Below are 16,143 nucleotides of genomic sequence, written 5' to 3' on the forward strand. Positions count from 1 at the left end.
CTTTAGAGGTAATTAATCAATAATTATATTTAATTTGATACGGCCGTTCTTGATTTATTATTATTGAATAAAATTAAATATGATAGTTCATGATGTTTCCTAATTTATTAAAGAATCATTTCTAAATATAGCTAAATGAACAAAAACACTTATAAAATATAATAAAATTCTAGATTATATAGGCACTCAGATAGACTTCTATCCCTATTTATAAATGTATTATTAAATATTAATAGATGTCAATTTTTACGATATAATTTAAATTTTTACAATATTTATTGACTTAATGTCCTTTTTATGAGTTTGATGTTTTTTTTTTTGGAGTTCATATATAATTTTAAATTCTTCAACCTTCGTTTTGTGAACTAATTTCCATACCATTGCTAATTTCTTTTTATTTATATTCAATTGTATCATACCTAATTTCTTCTTTAAAAAAACATATCTAATTATAAGTGATATAATGCTTAATTAATACAAATATTAGTAGTACGTAACCAATAACAATTTTAGATTCTTCTTTTAAGAATTATAAATATAACAAAATTTATAGATGATAAATTTTATTGTTGATAAACTTCTCTTATTTTCAGTAGACTCTTATCTTATCACGATATGATTTATTATCGTTTGATGTAGAAAATTCTATCTAAATTAGTATACCCATAATTTTTTTTTATATTTATATTATATGTCTGCTAATATTTTGTGACTAATATTATTATAATTGCACCTATGTACCCTATAACTAAACATCATGTAACAACACCAACCCTATATAATTACTAAATTGACTGTGCAACAAAATATTAATAATGCTAATTTTTTAGAGGGAACAAAATCGATTTGGTTTGTAATATTTAGGATTGATATGACAAATATTGATTAGTCTTTACCATTGATATACTGTTATGTTTGTACCATATGTTTTAAAGTTGATGTACCATTTGCTCGGTTGTTAGCTCTTCCATTACATGTCAACATATGTATACTCATATGTATACGATTGATATACTCTTATGTTTGTACCATATGAAAAAAAAAAAAAAAAGGTTCAAAATCATGTTACCCTAACCACTGGCTAACACTGACGCTTCATTAGCAAACCAAATTTCCTAGTTCGTTTCGGTTATAGCTGGAATATTCGTGTTAGGCCCATAAAGAAATGAACGGCCCAATTGCTTGTAGAAAACAATGGCCCAACATTTCACATGTTTCGGCCCAACAACAGATGAGGAACCCGGAAGATTCTTGGAGTAGCTGAGATTCAAGATGAAAACGAGGGCAGACGATTCTTCAGATAAGAATTCACTGAACACACAAGGAGGAGAAGAAGAAGAAGAAGAAGAAGAAGATGCCTTGCCTTAACATTTCTACAAATGTCAACCTTGAAGGTATCGACACCTCCTCTGTTCTTTCTGAAGCTTCATCTACCGTTGCCAAGATCATTGGCAAGCCAGAAGCCGTACGTTTCTAATTTTCTCTATTTAATTACCATTCACCTTACAACTGTTTTTGTACTCATTAAGGCTTATTCTTCACTTTTCTGTTTGATTTTAGAGCGATTGGTGATGTTTTTTTTTTTATCGATTTGAGAATCTTTGACTTGACTGTCATTTTAGACTGTGCACGGGTAGAATCAGCTATTGGGATGCTATTTTAGGGTTTCTAGATCTTTGTTAAGATGGAAGTTAGAATGTTGCTGTTACTTATAGTTGTGATTATAGCTTTGTAGTTTAGTCAACCTAGCTTTGCAACTGTTTAGAGTACTTGGTTATCTTCTTCTTGAAAGGGGTAACGGAAAAACAGTCCTTTTTTTTTTATGTATATATATATACACACGCTGGGCCGTCTTATGAATAGTTCTACTAATGTCACGAGACAACCTCACTTACCCTACAACATTAGTTCTACTAATCTCACGAGAAAATCTGCTTGACTCTACAACACTTACGTGTCAAAGAAACTCGGAGGAACCTAGGTAGGTGGCCAGATTGAACCCATGCAGAGTTGGCTATTGAGACTATGTCTTCCTCTTTCTCTTTACCATTGGACCCTAATTCTCTTTACCATTAGACCCTAATTTATGATGATTCAAAAACACAGTTTTAGAAGAGCCATACTGAACCATGAAGTGACTCCAATGTAACCTAACTAGAAATCTAACCTAGCTTAGGACCAGATCTCTTACCAAACTTCTCAATCCTTTTGAAATACTATTATTGTTCTCTAAGTCCCTCATTTAGTAACAAAAGAATTGGCTCTCCAAGGAGTGCTCCTGTCCTGTTTTCAGGGTGTAGCAACAATTGTTCCATTATATGGCATCAATCCCCATTACAAGTCAGGCTCACCCCATAATTGGGCAAGAAAACTAGTGCTGTTTTTGTTTTTGTTTTCTTCCACATTTGTGAGTGTTTGGCCTTGAATCTCGTCTAATCTCACGAGATAACTTGCTTGCCCTATAATATTTGAGTGCCAAGAAAATTTCTAGGATATTAAATTGTAGGTTGGTGACCATCATGTATTGAAATCCTTCTCTTCAAGTTTTTTTATTATATCAATGGTCCTTATTAGGTGAGGCCAACCTATGTTGGTGAAGAAAGCTGGCAGTTACCTGACCCAAATCCTCAAACTCCTCCTTGTGGAGAATATACCATCGAAGTTTCAATGCAAAAGGAAGAATATCTCTAAATATGATCCATACTGTTGAGTTGTTAACACTCTATGAAAATCCTACATTCAAAGAATTTAACCTTTTAAAATATTTGTCTTACCTAACAAGGAGAGGACCAAGGAGGAAGGGAACCAAGAGCTGCAGAAAAGGCTGAAAAAGGAACTGCAAGAGAAGAGAAGCCGTATTCAAGCAACCTACTCTTAGCTCCATTGGAGTTGAATTTCCTCATCTCAAGAATGCCTTTTTTTTTTCCTTTTTACAAGAAATGCCATTTATTCTTTAAGAATTTGAACCTGATAATTTTTACAAATAATATATGTGAAGAGAGAAGCAACTTGAAATGTTGATGTTCCCTCATGTCCATATTGGTGTTGATGAAGGGATTCTCTCTGAATCAAGGAATGAAGTGGTGTATTTGCTATTCTCCTTTGATCCTGGTTGAGCTTCAGCTTCTTCTGTGACTGGTTTTTAAGCTAGTAGTTAAGAGTACCTTCTTTTCACTTTCATTCAAAGAAGATGAGGTCCATAGACCCTACAGTCACAACACATACAGCATAAGTGAATAAATATTTCTTCATCCAGACATTTTATTCTTAGCAATTTAACCTGTTATTAATTCATGTGTGTGACTCCAGTTACGAGATTTGTTGAGGATCTTTATAGAAATTGTGTGCTGATGTGACAATAGATTGGTTTTTGTCAAGTTCTTTCTGATGCGTTAACTTGAACATCTTGCTGCAAGCAGTACGTAATGATTGTGCTGAAGGGATCGGTACCCATGTCATTTGGGGGCAGTGAGCAGCCAGCAGCATATGGTGAGTTGGTGTCCATCGGTGGTCTGAACCCTGATGTCAACAAGAAATTGAGTGCTGCAATTTCTGCAATCCTGGAGACCAAGCTATCTGTTCCCAAGTCAAGATTCTTTCTCAAATTCTACGACACCAAGGCAAGTTATTCTATCTTTTTCTCAAGATGGGTTACTGAAATGCATGCACTTCTCATTGCATTTCTTATTTTTGTTTAGGCCCATCAGAGTCAAGAATATGCACAGTGTTTACATGCTTTACACCAGAACTAGAGATCATGTAACTAAATCTTTTTTTCTATTTTGAAACAAATGTGCTCAACTCCTGGCTGTCTTTTGCAAACATTTGAATCACTTTTAGACACTAATTTCACATTGACTTCTCTTAAATGGCTTATGATAAACCTGGGAATGGTACTGAGATAATAATTTTTTATGGCTGCTGCAGGGTTCCAACTTGGGATGGAATGGCTCCACTTTCTAAGTTAACTTCATCTGTAAGCTCTTGAAATTCCCAACTTTTATATTTGCTGGGACCTAGTTATAAGGATTTGGTATTGTTAACCCTTCATATTATATTGAGTTCTGTCTAGATTCCCTGTGACTTTTGGTTATGAATCATAGATCGAGTTATAATCTACCAAGTTTTAATGAGTACTTTTATTGGTTTAACACTCTTAACATTTTTAATCATTTTGAAAGACATACCTTAATACCTTAAGAAGTTTGCAGAATATACCTTTAATTGTTTTTTACTTTTGTTTTTGTAATCGCCCATCATGTGATGACAAACAGGAAATTTGATTTCAAATTCTTCAAATCATGAGGCAACTAAGTGATAGATGATAATAATTAAGCAATGTTTTTTTTTTTTTTTTTTAAAATAAATAATCTATAGATTCAAGTCCTGTTGATATACGTGCGTGTTTGTTTTATTGGTGTTTACTTTTAAAAATATAGGTATTTTCTACATATTTTTCCTTTTAGGAAATAAATAGGAGGTAGCAAAGACATCTATTTTCTTTATTCCTAAAATTATGATTATTTAAAGGGCAACAAATTATTGTTATTTATTTACTATTATTGAAGATAACTATTTTTAGGTTTAGTTTATATTTGGTTCCTAGTTTTTTTCTTTGAAAAAATCTAATCTTAAGATTTACACTTTTAACCTCATTTTTTTTTTCTATTAAATGTTAGCATTTAGTTGTTGGCATTAATTTCTATTAATTCTTAATTTTAATATGGATGAAAATTAATTATAACTGTTTAAAATACTTTATGATTTAATTAAAATACATTAATCATGACAACTTTTGTACACAACACACCTTTCTTGGGACAATTGTGTCTTATTGTCAACAAAAGTTCCTACACCATTATTTTTTAGTTACAAAAGTGTGATTGATGACAGTATTACGCTTCAAAATAAATGCATATCATGACTGTTTTAAATGTTAAAGAAATACTTGTAATATATTAGAAATTTATGGAAGTTTGTTTGATTTGAAACAAAATATTGACACAAATACCAATTGAGAGTGTGCAAATAATTTCTTTCTACTATTTCTTTTTTTAAAAAAGGAACTATGTACGAAGAAATTAACCACAAAACTTCGGGAAAGAAAGTAAATACAAGTTTTGCCATAAAAAAATATAAACGTATAAAAAGTATGTGTTTTTTTTCTTGACAACGTTTCAAATATGTCAAGATTTTTGTGTGAAAATGTTAAAAAGGAAATCAATTTGATGTGTTTTCTATCCTTTTTAAAATAGTAAAATATTAAAACTATTTATAAAATATATTTTTTTTCTATATTTGGTAAATAGTTATATATTTTTTTGTTATTCAAGTAGTACAAAACATAGTATGATCATTTTGATTAATGTTTATTATTATTATTATTTCAAGAGGTGGTCATTGATGGATAAAGTTATTGAAAACATTGGAGGGAAGGAGAGTTCATTGTTTCAAGTTTTAACCCACAAAGAAGAAATTTAACGTAACAAAATTGAGGTTAAAATAATAATTGTTGTTTCTCGTCCATTGAAATATTTATTTTGTGCTTTTCTTGATTTTAACAAAGTTTATAATTTATTTTTTTATAAAAAAAATTATCTATTTTTTAAGAGATAAAAAAAAAAAAGTCCATCTTCCCAAACTGAATTGAATAAAAGAAGAAAACATCCCTATATTTTTTGAAATGATTTGCAAATAACACCATTTTTACAAATATCTTTCGAAAATGTATTGATGTTGGCTTTGAAATGCATAAATCTTTTATTATTAAATTTTATTTAGATTTAAATTTCAATGGTAACAAATGTCTCTCTCTCTCTTTCTCTCTCACGTATATATATATATATATGTATATATAGACATAAACAGAAGAAAAAAGAAGAAAGAAAAAGTGGAAACCGATTTTTGAGTATCTTCCCTCTGGCGCCTCCTTTCCCTCAATTTCCGGCCACCCTTCCGTGCAACTCCATACTTTCCGCCCACTTATAAACCAACCAAATTCCTTCTTACCTTTCCCATTTCCCTTTCCTCCACACAATGCAGTCCTCAGCTTCTCCGGTCATCCTCCCCATTTCCAATCCCCAATCCCAACCTCAAATCCCCCTTTCTTCCTTCTCTAGCCATCTCCTCCTCTCCCTCCGCCACGCCTTCTCCCGTCGCCGCCCTTGGCCGGAGCTCCTAGATCGCTCCGCCTTCTCCAAGCCTGAATCCCTCTCCGAAGCCACTCTCCGCATCCGCAAGAACTACTCCTATTTCCGCGTCAATTATTTCACCATCATAGCCCTAATTCTTGCCATTTCACTTTTCTCCAATCCTTCCTCTCTCTTCCTCTTGATCGCCCTTCTTTGCTCTTGGATCTTCCTCTATCTCTTCCGCCCCTCCGATCAGCCGCTTGTTCTGTTTGGTCGCCACTTCAGAGATAGCGAGATCTTGATTGGTCTCGTTGTTTTCACCGCCTGTGTTGTTTTTCTCACCAGCGTTGGATCTGTTCTTGTTTCTGCTTTCACCGCCGGTTTCGCCGTCGTCTGCGCTCACGGTGCTCTCCGATCTCCCGATGATCTGTTCCTGGATGAGCAGGAAGTTAATACGACTGGGTTTCTCGGTATCTTCGCTGGCGCTCCCTCCTCCTCCTCCTCCTCCTCCTCCTCCTCTGGCGCCGCTCCTTCCGGCAGATAAAATATTGTGACCATTCCGAAAATTGAATACACATGTGTGTTCATTTGATTTGTTCATTCTATTATTTTGTTTGTTTGAATATTCTTCTTCTTCGATTGAAATTTGGTTGGGGAATTTGATTTTAATTTTTAAGGCTGCACATTTATGTTTACGTTAATAGTTTGTATCAATTTAGGTTTGATTCTTCAACCTAATGGTTTCTTCCTTTATATTTTTTAAAATTCTATTGTAAATTTGTTGTACTCAACATCAACTTGGAGAGTAATGCACTCTTTTCAACCTTACCTCTTCACTTCTTTCAATTCATTTCATTTTAAATGGATTTCTTCATACCTAAAATGCGGATTTCATTTCACACAACTTCAAAACCCAAATTCTTTAACTTTCTTTTTCTTTTCTATTACCATTCAACACATCAAATTTTAAATACATTCCTTTCAAATTTGGAGGAACAAATGTATTAGCCCCAACATTAAATGTTGATACTTTAAATCTTATTTTAACATTATGATTATTATGATTTTTAGTTTGTTGGACTCGAGCTCTTTTTAAATGTGAAAATATTTAAAATAGAGGAAGATTTAAAATTAACACTCTAGGTGTTATTTTCATATATCATATAAAAATGTTACTAAGAATGAAATAGAATAGTTTTTTAACCAAAAGACTACACATTTGAATCATTGTCACATTAATTGAATTAAAAAAAAAAGTTTAATCATACAAAATAAAATTTTAACTTGACGTGTGACTAAAGCATAATTTATTTTAACTCAAAAGATACTATTACAATCAATTTAAAAGTATATACACATATAAAACTCACCTTTTATACATCAACTATACCATGCTAATTTACAATAACATTCAAAATAATGTAATGTATGCATTCCAATTTATACACGTCATCCAAGCTCTCCAAAAGCTGATTTTTTTTTTATATAAAAATGATTTCAATAGATATCTGTGGAAGAAATTATAAAAACAAAAGATTTAAAAAAAATAAATTTAATTAGTAAATATACCAATTAAAATGTTTTATTTATTTATATTATATTTAGTTGAGTTGACATTTTTTGACATATTTTTTTTATGTTTGATGATTTTGAAGGTGAAAATATGAAATGAAAATTTAATAATATGCTCTAACATATTCTTGTTTCTAAAACAAAAATTGGATTCCAATTAAGATAAATAAATTAAAAAGAAAAGGGTAAGTTGAGTCTGTTGCATTGTTATTGGAATATGTTATTTTTAATCAAATTTCATTTTGCAAACGCTGCTCTCAACTAATGTCATTGTGGCCTAGTGGGAAACTCCTCCAGCATTAGAATTATAGGTTGTATTAAGCAAATAAACAAAAACAAAATACGAAATGATTCAATTAAAATTAAATTTTACTTAAACTTCCATCAAACTACATCACTTAATTTGATCCAAAAAATGTAAAAAATGTAAAAACAAACCTAATATTCTTTTATATATATATATAAGAAAAAAGTATTGATACTCATTGCTATTATAACTTTTTAATAAATATATAGGCTAAATATTGTTGTAATTTGAACTTTTTTTTTATTAAAAAAATTTGTTTTTATATTTTCAAATGGCAAATTTTATAATCTTAAAATTAGTATCTAAAAGATAAAATAATTTAATATTTAAAAATATATAAGAAAAGATTATTATTAGGTAAAATTGAAGAAATCCAAAACGATTCTTTAACCTAAAATGTATTATTAGGTAACTAAGCATTCTTCATTTAAGTAATTTGAATTTTGGACGACAACTCGAATTGGTGAAAACGACATGTCGTAATAGAGAAAGCATATTAAAAGCCGGATCCCTTCGGAGGTAAATGCGAATCGGCCATGGAAGACGATTCCTTGCAGAAGGTTGCGATTTCAGGCCCAATCTTAGCTTCTTTGATCCAACGCTTCTCCTCCTCCTCCGGCGCCGTCGACGGCCTTCTTTTCGGTCATGTCTCCGATGTTACCCCTTTATCCCTCTCTGATGATTCATCTTCTTCAACCGACACCCAACCATCACTGCGCGTCGCCACCGTCACCGGATTTCTCTGCTCCGGTTCCACCAATAGCTTTTACGACTCTCTTGGACGTGTAGATTCACAATCGCTTAACCGCCTTCTCGACCGACACCAGTCCGACGGTCAAGCTCAAGCTCAACCGCACGATTCTTTGCTAGGTTGGTTTTCCGGCCGCCGTAGGACTCAGCTTCGACCTTCCATGCGTGAATACTTAGTGAGTTCCTCTTTATCTTCGATGAAGCAATTGTCGTTTCCTGTTAAGGATGCTGTGAATCCCACCAATCTAATCCCTAGTGTGTTTCTGCTTCTTACTTCGCCGCTATCCGATCAAATTATCCACACACACGAATACCGCGCTTTCCAATTTCGGTCTTCCAATGAGTTCTTTGAGCCGAAATCGATTGACATTGTGAATATTGGGCCGGCATTTCGTGGTCACTATGGATCGTTTATCCCTAATTCTCCTTTTCCCCATTTGCTCTGCGAGATGAGAGCTTCTCCGATGAATGAGGATAAGAATGATGATAATTTGAATATGATGAAGCAAAACTCGAAATATCAGAAGCAAATGAATGTGTGCGCTGAAGGATTTGATGTTGGGAACTTGACCCGTTTACTGGGTTCTGAGGCAGCAAATTATACTGCTGGGTTGGAGGATTTATACGAAAAAATGCTTGCCAAGACTGAGAGCTTGGCGCGGCTTGTTGAGGAGAGCTCTGCTCAGGTTCTTGAGCAGGTAATTAATCACTTCTATATGAATGAACCCTTCAGGACTAACAGCTAACATGCCAATTAGGCGTGCTCTTTAGGTGGATTTTTATGTTTAAGCGACTAGTGAATTGTTCTATAGGTTTGTCATTGCTTAATGCTTCTTTTGATTGTTCAATTTTTTCAAGGTTTTATGCACAATCATTCCCAATGTTTTGCAGGAAAACCACAACAGGAAGTTAAGATATAAAGTTGCGAGGTACCCTGGATTTGAGTAAGAAATTTGTTCATACGTCCGACGTTTTTGTTCATGTAAGCTAATTTCTTCCTCTCCCATTATCATACTTTCATTTGCATGTCTTATGATTTCGGTATGAGAACTGTGTGGCGTATGTAATTTGCATTCAATAATGTATTTTTAATGAGGAAAAATGGGATCAATCATATTAGATGTTGTTAATGGTTAACATTTTTTTTTATCATTAGGTTGGGTAATGCAAAAGGACTTGTGAAAGTTGTTTTGTTTAGTCAAGTTTTGAGATAAGTGGTCTTCCCCCAAAAAAGGTTTTAATGTTACCAAGACAAAATTTTTAAGTTGAGTGTTGGAGATGTCTAATAGTATGTGATCTTGATTCATTATGTTTCTTAAGTTTTGCTTCTCCTTGAAATGAACCGTTCGAGCATTATTTTGACTTTTTTGAGGTGCAGACTCTCAAACCTTTCTGTATGCATTATCATTTCTTGATAGAAATGTCTATAGTTGATTTGGATAAAAATATAAGGGTAAGGGAAGCGTTGACGCTCAGATTATTGTTTCATGAGTGACCAGTATTCAAAGAATCTATTGGTTTTTTCTCTTCCCTTAATGAAGAGTGAAAGATCAATTCTCAATCGTTTGCTTTCTTGAAATTTGACTGAATGTAGTATTGATTTTTCCCCTTTGCTTTAAATGTTTGAGACAACTTTGGTACAAAATAGGTGTTCGCAGTGACTAGTTCTTTTTTAAGCCCAGACACTATAACCATAGCCCACCCTTCCATATATAGCACAAGAAAGTAACCCTCCCCCCATTTTCCACCCTGAAACTGATGGAAAAAGAAAGAAGTGGAGGGAGTTCATCCCATGTTTTCTCACTTCCTACCAACTCTCATCACTCTCCTTTACTGTCATGTCTTCAATCACTGACTAACTCAAAAGTTTAAGTTGATGGGTAAAGGCAAATTTAATATTATATTGTTCAACACCATGTTTCACAATTGTTATGGGACTGATTGATGTTATGTCTTGAACATTCAAGTTCGATTTGGCATCACTAATTTATTATATTTGACCTGCTGGCTTTGCACTTATAATTTTTATTTCCCGGCATCAAATGCAAATTCTTTGACTATATGATTAAGCACCTAGATAATGTAAAGTCATCAAACAACCCTGCTATTTTTATCCATGACGTAGGGAGTGTCATTAGAAATCATGTAAAACTGTGCATTTAGGTAGAGAAACAAGATCTGCAACATCTATATCTAAGTTTCATTTCTTCATTTTCATCTAAATTTGGGAAGCAGGGATTGCAAGAAGTCAACCTTGGAACGGAACTGCAAACTTTTGGCATCAAGACCTGAATGCTGCATGCTATTGACATGACAATGGTGACTCTTTGAACTGTATGGAGCTACAAGCAATCCTGAGAAGTCTTAGGAATGACCTTAAGTTTAGGCAGTTGTTTGTTTGGTGGATATCATCAAAAGATAGAATGAGTTCCCTCACCTCCCTATAGCGTCATTCCCTACTTTTTGTGACTTGAAGAACCTACCCTGTTTGATATGATTTCATATATTCCATACAAAGTGTTCCGTTATTGATTGGACTCCGTATCAATGTTGCTACTTCTAAGTTTCTTTTAGTGACTTCACAGATTCCATTTAGGGAAAAGCTTGTAGATACTTTCCAGCTCTAAGGTGTGCTGTTGAGGTGTATTTTTGGTGCTTTCTTTTTGTTCTTTTAGAGTTGTGATTGAGAAGGAATTCTTATTTTGTTCACAGGTTCTTGTGTATTGATCTCTAGTATTCATTGGGATTTTGAAAAGAATAAAGAATACTTGAAGATCTCTCTCAAATCATGATCAGATAAGAACCAATATGTGGATGAAAGGGTATGTAGTGAGATTTATTTTGAGGGTATTTGATTGCTTGAAAGAAACAAGCTCCCTTTTTCCTCATTTTTCTAATCACCTCTTGGGTAAAGAGTTTCCTTCCCAAAAAGGATTGTTTTGCCATAGTAATCATAACAACTAAAATATAGTTTGCTAGTACTCGTACATTCGGATGAACACTTGGTGTATTAGTAGATGAATATGACGAGTGCCAAAACTACGACGAGCTATCGATTTTCCTGTTTATTAAAGATTGATTTTGAAATTTTGTTATATTTGTAATTTACTTTTTGAAATAAATTATTATTATTATTTATATAATCAGTTTAATTATTTTTATACTTTAAGTGCTACTCTAAATGTGGGAAAAAAATACAAATCTTCAGTAATAGATTTCACTATTGTTAATCTTTTGTTGATTCAGTTCTTTTCATCGAAGCATATTTCATGAACCCATATTTCTTAACGTACTCTTATATCTCTTTTTGTCTAAATGAAGAAAAGTATTGCTATTTTTGTAAATAATCCTTTAAAATAAGGCACGAATATGAAAGAACTTGTGCACAACTTAGTTTGAGAGATCAAGGTCTCCATACTGACTCTTAATAATTAACAATTAAAAAAAACAGTATCTAATACTTGGTTTGGAGGATTAAAAAATACAATCACAAAGGTATTGTATTAAATGTTGGAGTGAGGATTTGAACTAAAGATCTCTTGTCCAGGAGTGCCAGCTGAGTTAAGTTCATGTTGGCATTCTCATCTTTTTCTATTAGTATAATTATATTCTCATAAATTTGACATCAACACAAAGAATGAACTTGACATCATTTTTAATTCTTAGTCCACTACTGTACTCTTATTTTATTTCTTTTGGATTTCTAGTGGTCTTAAATCTATATTGTATAGTTATTGGGCAGTTTGTATGATCTATTCTAAACCTTGTCGTTGGTTTAGTCTTTTGGTTTAAGTCTCGATATGGTGAGAACGCTAAGTGGGTGTCAACCTAGATGAGATGTCCGAGTGCACTAGCTGATCCTAAGGCTTCTTTGTATTATCTTTTGTCTTGTCTACTCATTTTCAGCTTAATGAAGAGGCTCCTTTCCTATTTCAAAAAAAAAAAAAAAAAGGTAAATGTGTGATTCTTGTAAAGTAAATTATCCTACAGATTAAGAGTTTGAACTTAGACTATTCCAAGTGCTTCACCAAATCTTAAATATTTGAACCAACTGCACCAACTTTGCACAACACAACAATGTAAAACACATTAACTACTTTCTCTTTTATGCATATTATATATCAAATAAAAATATTAGAAGGAAAAAATGGAGAAAAAAAAAAAAACATACTAACAACGACTAAATATAATAAGCTTCAATCGAAGAGAGAAGGTTTGAAGAACATAATTCAAAGGTTCCCAAAATCATATCATAATTAGAAAGCCAATACCAACACCAATTCAAAGAGAACACCTAATCTACCATACAAAAATCTAAATATAATTTTTTTTTAATCTTGTGTTTTAGTGTATGATGCAAGTGAAGCAAAACAATATTACAATAGAAGATCTTTTTACCCTAATATTTATTAATCAACTAAGAAAAATTTGCATTCAAAGTTGACCAAGAATCCAAGACTTTCAATCGGCAAAGGTAATATTCTGAACATGGTAGTTGGATGTGTTCCCTTTAGCATACTATCTTAAATAATCACTTTTTGTTATTTGAGAAAAACTCCATTTTCTCTTATTACGGAAAAAATTTGATAATAGGTAAGTATAATTTAATAGAAATTCTAACTAAAGAGAACTAATTATAAAAGAAAATAACGTCTAAAAAGAATAATTAAAAAAATAACTAAGGCAACTATACAATACAAATCTACACTTGGTAATCACAACTTTCGATCTTCCTTGTATGGAGTAACATTTTAAAGAGGCCGAACTAAGATAAAGATCTAAGCGAAAACTTCATCGATGGCATAAGAAAGATGGATGGAAACCTTATAATGATACATATTCTTACAAATCCAGATGTACGGGTGCTCGTGTGTGTTCAATAAAGTAAATAATAGAAAAAATTTCAAGCAAAAACCAAGCATAATAAATTTCTATGACCATTAAGACATACATATTCTTATCGCTTCTCTCCCACGTTTCACGAAGGCCCTCAGCCATCTGCCAATTCCATTTGAATTATTTTTATAAAGCCCATTAAAAAAAAAGTTCAAAATGCGTGAAAAATGCACTTTGAGACCTAAAATGACAACCAAGTATGCAAGTGAAACAAACTTAGTCTTAAACAAGTCCCAAAATGGCAATCAAGTGGGTAAGGTCAACAAACTTAGTATCTCTTGATTTGAAATTTGAAAAATATTTGTAAGGTGTGATAAATTCAAAATCAAATCATTTTATGTTTATGTTGTTGAATTTAAAGAAATCAAATGATTATAAATCAACTTTTAAAAAATTAAAAATTTGTTTCTAAACATCCATATTCTTACCGATTAAAATTCAACTTACATATTCTTTTTTTACTTAATATCTAAAATTTACATATACTTTAAAATTTATTTCTTCTCTTTTCATTTTTTTTCTCATATTTCATTTTTCAAGATTTAAATAGTTTTTTTGTTTTATCTGTACTTTTTTTGATAGGTTATGAGTTATGAGCTTATAGTTTAGCATTGTTAGGTCGTTTTGAAAATTCAAGTGATACTCCAAGGTTATTCTTGGAATATTCTTTTACATTATATTTGTTAAATCACTATTTAATTTATTAAGAGCTTGATAAATAACCACTAAACTAAAACCATAGAGGATAATTGATAGACCACTAGTACATGTTCTATCACTAACTAACAGACGGTAAAACTTTGTTATATTTGTGAATATCTTCAGCAATTTTATCATTTAAGACAATTTTTCGTATAATATCGACATGAACATCGTAAGAAAACTCAAATTAAGTAAGTTAAATTAAAAAAAAATTGTATGAATGTTTCGAGAACCATTAATTATAAATTCAACATTTTTGAATGAAAAATTGGATTGGTTTGTGGTGACGGCTAACATGCATGTCTAACAATTATTTTCAATTTCTAATACTTTCATCCATTGCCAAAGTTGGAAACTAATGTTCACAATTTTTTTATCTTATTAAATGAAATTTCACATTTCTTGAAAATTTTGGATTATAATTATTTGAAAAACAAAATATATATTTTTTGCTTTATCGTTTGAAAATTTTATCTCTCGTAAAATTTGATTTTTTTAGTCTAAATTTTAAAAACAAAATATTTGTTTTAGTTATAAAGAAATTTTTTTGGGTTTTAAATGGGTTTTATCACAAATAATTCAAATATATTTTAATCCCTCATCTCCCCTTCTCTCTCACTCACGTTTCAAATTTCTTCCCTACTTCTTCTCTAACGCTCTCTCTCTCTCTACTTTCTCGTCCTCTCCCTTCTCTTATCTTCTTCGTCTTCCTCAAAAATCGCCTAAGCCTACCTAACAGCGCCGGATTTCTCAACTGTCGATCGAGTGACAATCATGCCTGCCTGCTTGACAAAGCCTTTTCGGTCTACCAATAAAGGAAAAACGATTGCTGGTGACACGAAAGCTGTGCTCAACGCTCTTTTTCCTATTCCACTGCGCGTCGTGGTCTTTCCCTTGCTGGTTGGATGACTACTATGGACGAAGAGCACAACTACTTCCAGTCTCTGGTCGATAAGTACCCAAGGAAGGTAAATTCCAGCGGAGAAAGTCGAGAGCTCCTTAGTTGATCACAAATCCTTCCAAATTCTTTGTTCGTAGACTAATTTGAAATCCTTCCAATATGGATCCATGCTGTCTTTTATATCCATAAGATACCAATTAGATTGTGTTAATTATTGTTTATAAGAAAATATTTGTGTGCAGAGTTGCAGTGGGTAAATCTTAATGGCTGGCAGAAAATTGGTTCGGGATATATTACTCTCAACACAAAGTATTTTTTATCAGTTTACTTCCCATCGGGTATTTGCTTTTCCTATGCTTTGTCCTTATCCCATCTTTCTCTCTGTAGTCTTCATAGGATGGATTTCTGTGGTGTAAATTTATTCATCTAGTTTGTTTGATTTATGGTTGCATTTAGGGAGAAGATAAATTACATAAGCCAAAGTAGTTATGGAAAACATCTCCAATTTACAGCAAGTTAAAGAAAAAAAAAGAAGAGAAAAACAGCAGTTAAAAAAACTGGGCATCTTGCTTCTTTCTTATTGAAAGTTCTGCCGTTTCTTTCAAGTCAAATTGACCACAAAATGCTCAAATGAGATTCTTCAATAGGAATATGTAACAAAAATATAATATGTAAAAGAATTTTTGTGAAACGTGGGAGAGAAGCGATAACATTATCCTTCAAAAAATTCAGGAGTAAATATTTATGTGAAAGGACATATTATTTGGCCATTTGACCTTATTTGTTATTGAATTATTTGGTTGGAAATGATAAACTACACATTATTGTTTGCTTCAGTTGTGATCTTGATTATGGGCTATTTGGTATTTTGCCTACAAACTGTA

The 16,143-nt window shown here is 32.2% G+C and overlaps 3 protein-coding genes and 1 long non-coding RNA gene across 6 annotated transcripts; all 4 read left to right on the forward strand.

Moving 5' to 3' along the window:
• The first annotated feature begins 1,255 nt into the window (after nt 1-1,255).
• LOC101215141 (macrophage migration inhibitory factor homolog) lies at nt 1,256-4,200 on the forward strand. 2 transcript variants are annotated; one of them, XM_011655405.2, is made up of 4 exons: nt 1,256-1,465; nt 3,420-3,620; nt 3,699-3,759; nt 3,928-4,200. In XM_011655405.2, the coding sequence occupies exons 1-3, from the start codon at nt 1,355-1,357 to the stop codon at nt 3,750-3,752; spliced, it is 366 nt and encodes a 121-aa protein (XP_011653707.1). In that variant the 5' UTR covers nt 1,256-1,354; the 3' UTR covers nt 3,753-3,759; nt 3,928-4,200. The 2 variants fall into 2 exon arrangements, with proteins under 2 accessions (XP_011653707.1, XP_011653708.1); XM_011655406.2 differs by lacking the exon at nt 3,699-3,759 and having other exon boundaries at nt 1,257-1,465.
• A 1,621-nt stretch (nt 4,201-5,821) lies between these two features.
• On the forward strand, nt 5,822-6,966 carry LOC101208341 (PRA1 family protein B2). Its single transcript, XM_004148550.3, has one exon. The coding sequence runs from the start codon at nt 6,037-6,039 to the stop codon at nt 6,673-6,675; it is 639 nt and encodes a 212-aa protein (XP_004148598.2). The 5' UTR covers nt 5,822-6,036; the 3' UTR covers nt 6,676-6,966.
• A 1,557-nt stretch (nt 6,967-8,523) lies between these two features.
• On the forward strand, nt 8,524-11,648 carry LOC101208097 (hypothetical protein). Of its 2 annotated transcripts, XR_004216226.1 has the most exons (4): nt 8,524-9,458; nt 9,652-9,742; nt 10,996-11,388; nt 11,473-11,648. XR_004216226.1 is itself a non-coding variant. In XM_004148549.3 (3 exons), the coding sequence occupies exons 1-2, from the start codon at nt 8,547-8,549 to the stop codon at nt 9,706-9,708; spliced, it is 969 nt and encodes a 322-aa protein (XP_004148597.1). In that variant the 5' UTR covers nt 8,524-8,546; the 3' UTR covers nt 9,709-9,742; nt 10,996-11,546. The 2 variants fall into 2 exon arrangements, 1 of the variants encoding a protein (XP_004148597.1); XM_004148549.3 differs by having other exon boundaries at nt 10,996-11,546.
• Nucleotides 11,649-15,095: 3,447 nt separating this feature from the next.
• Nucleotides 15,096-15,856, forward strand: LOC116403453. The gene is made up of 3 exons (XR_004216205.1): nt 15,096-15,326; nt 15,502-15,597; nt 15,716-15,856. It is a non-coding gene; the product is annotated as an uncharacterized LOC116403453 (long non-coding RNA).
• Nucleotides 15,857-16,143: the final 287 nt, after the last annotated feature.

This window comes from Cucumis sativus, chromosome 4, assembly GCF_000004075.3.
Source record: "Cucumis sativus cultivar 9930 chromosome 4, Cucumber_9930_V3, whole genome shotgun sequence".
NCBI classification, from domain to species: domain Eukaryota; kingdom Viridiplantae; phylum Streptophyta; class Magnoliopsida; order Cucurbitales; family Cucurbitaceae; genus Cucumis; species Cucumis sativus.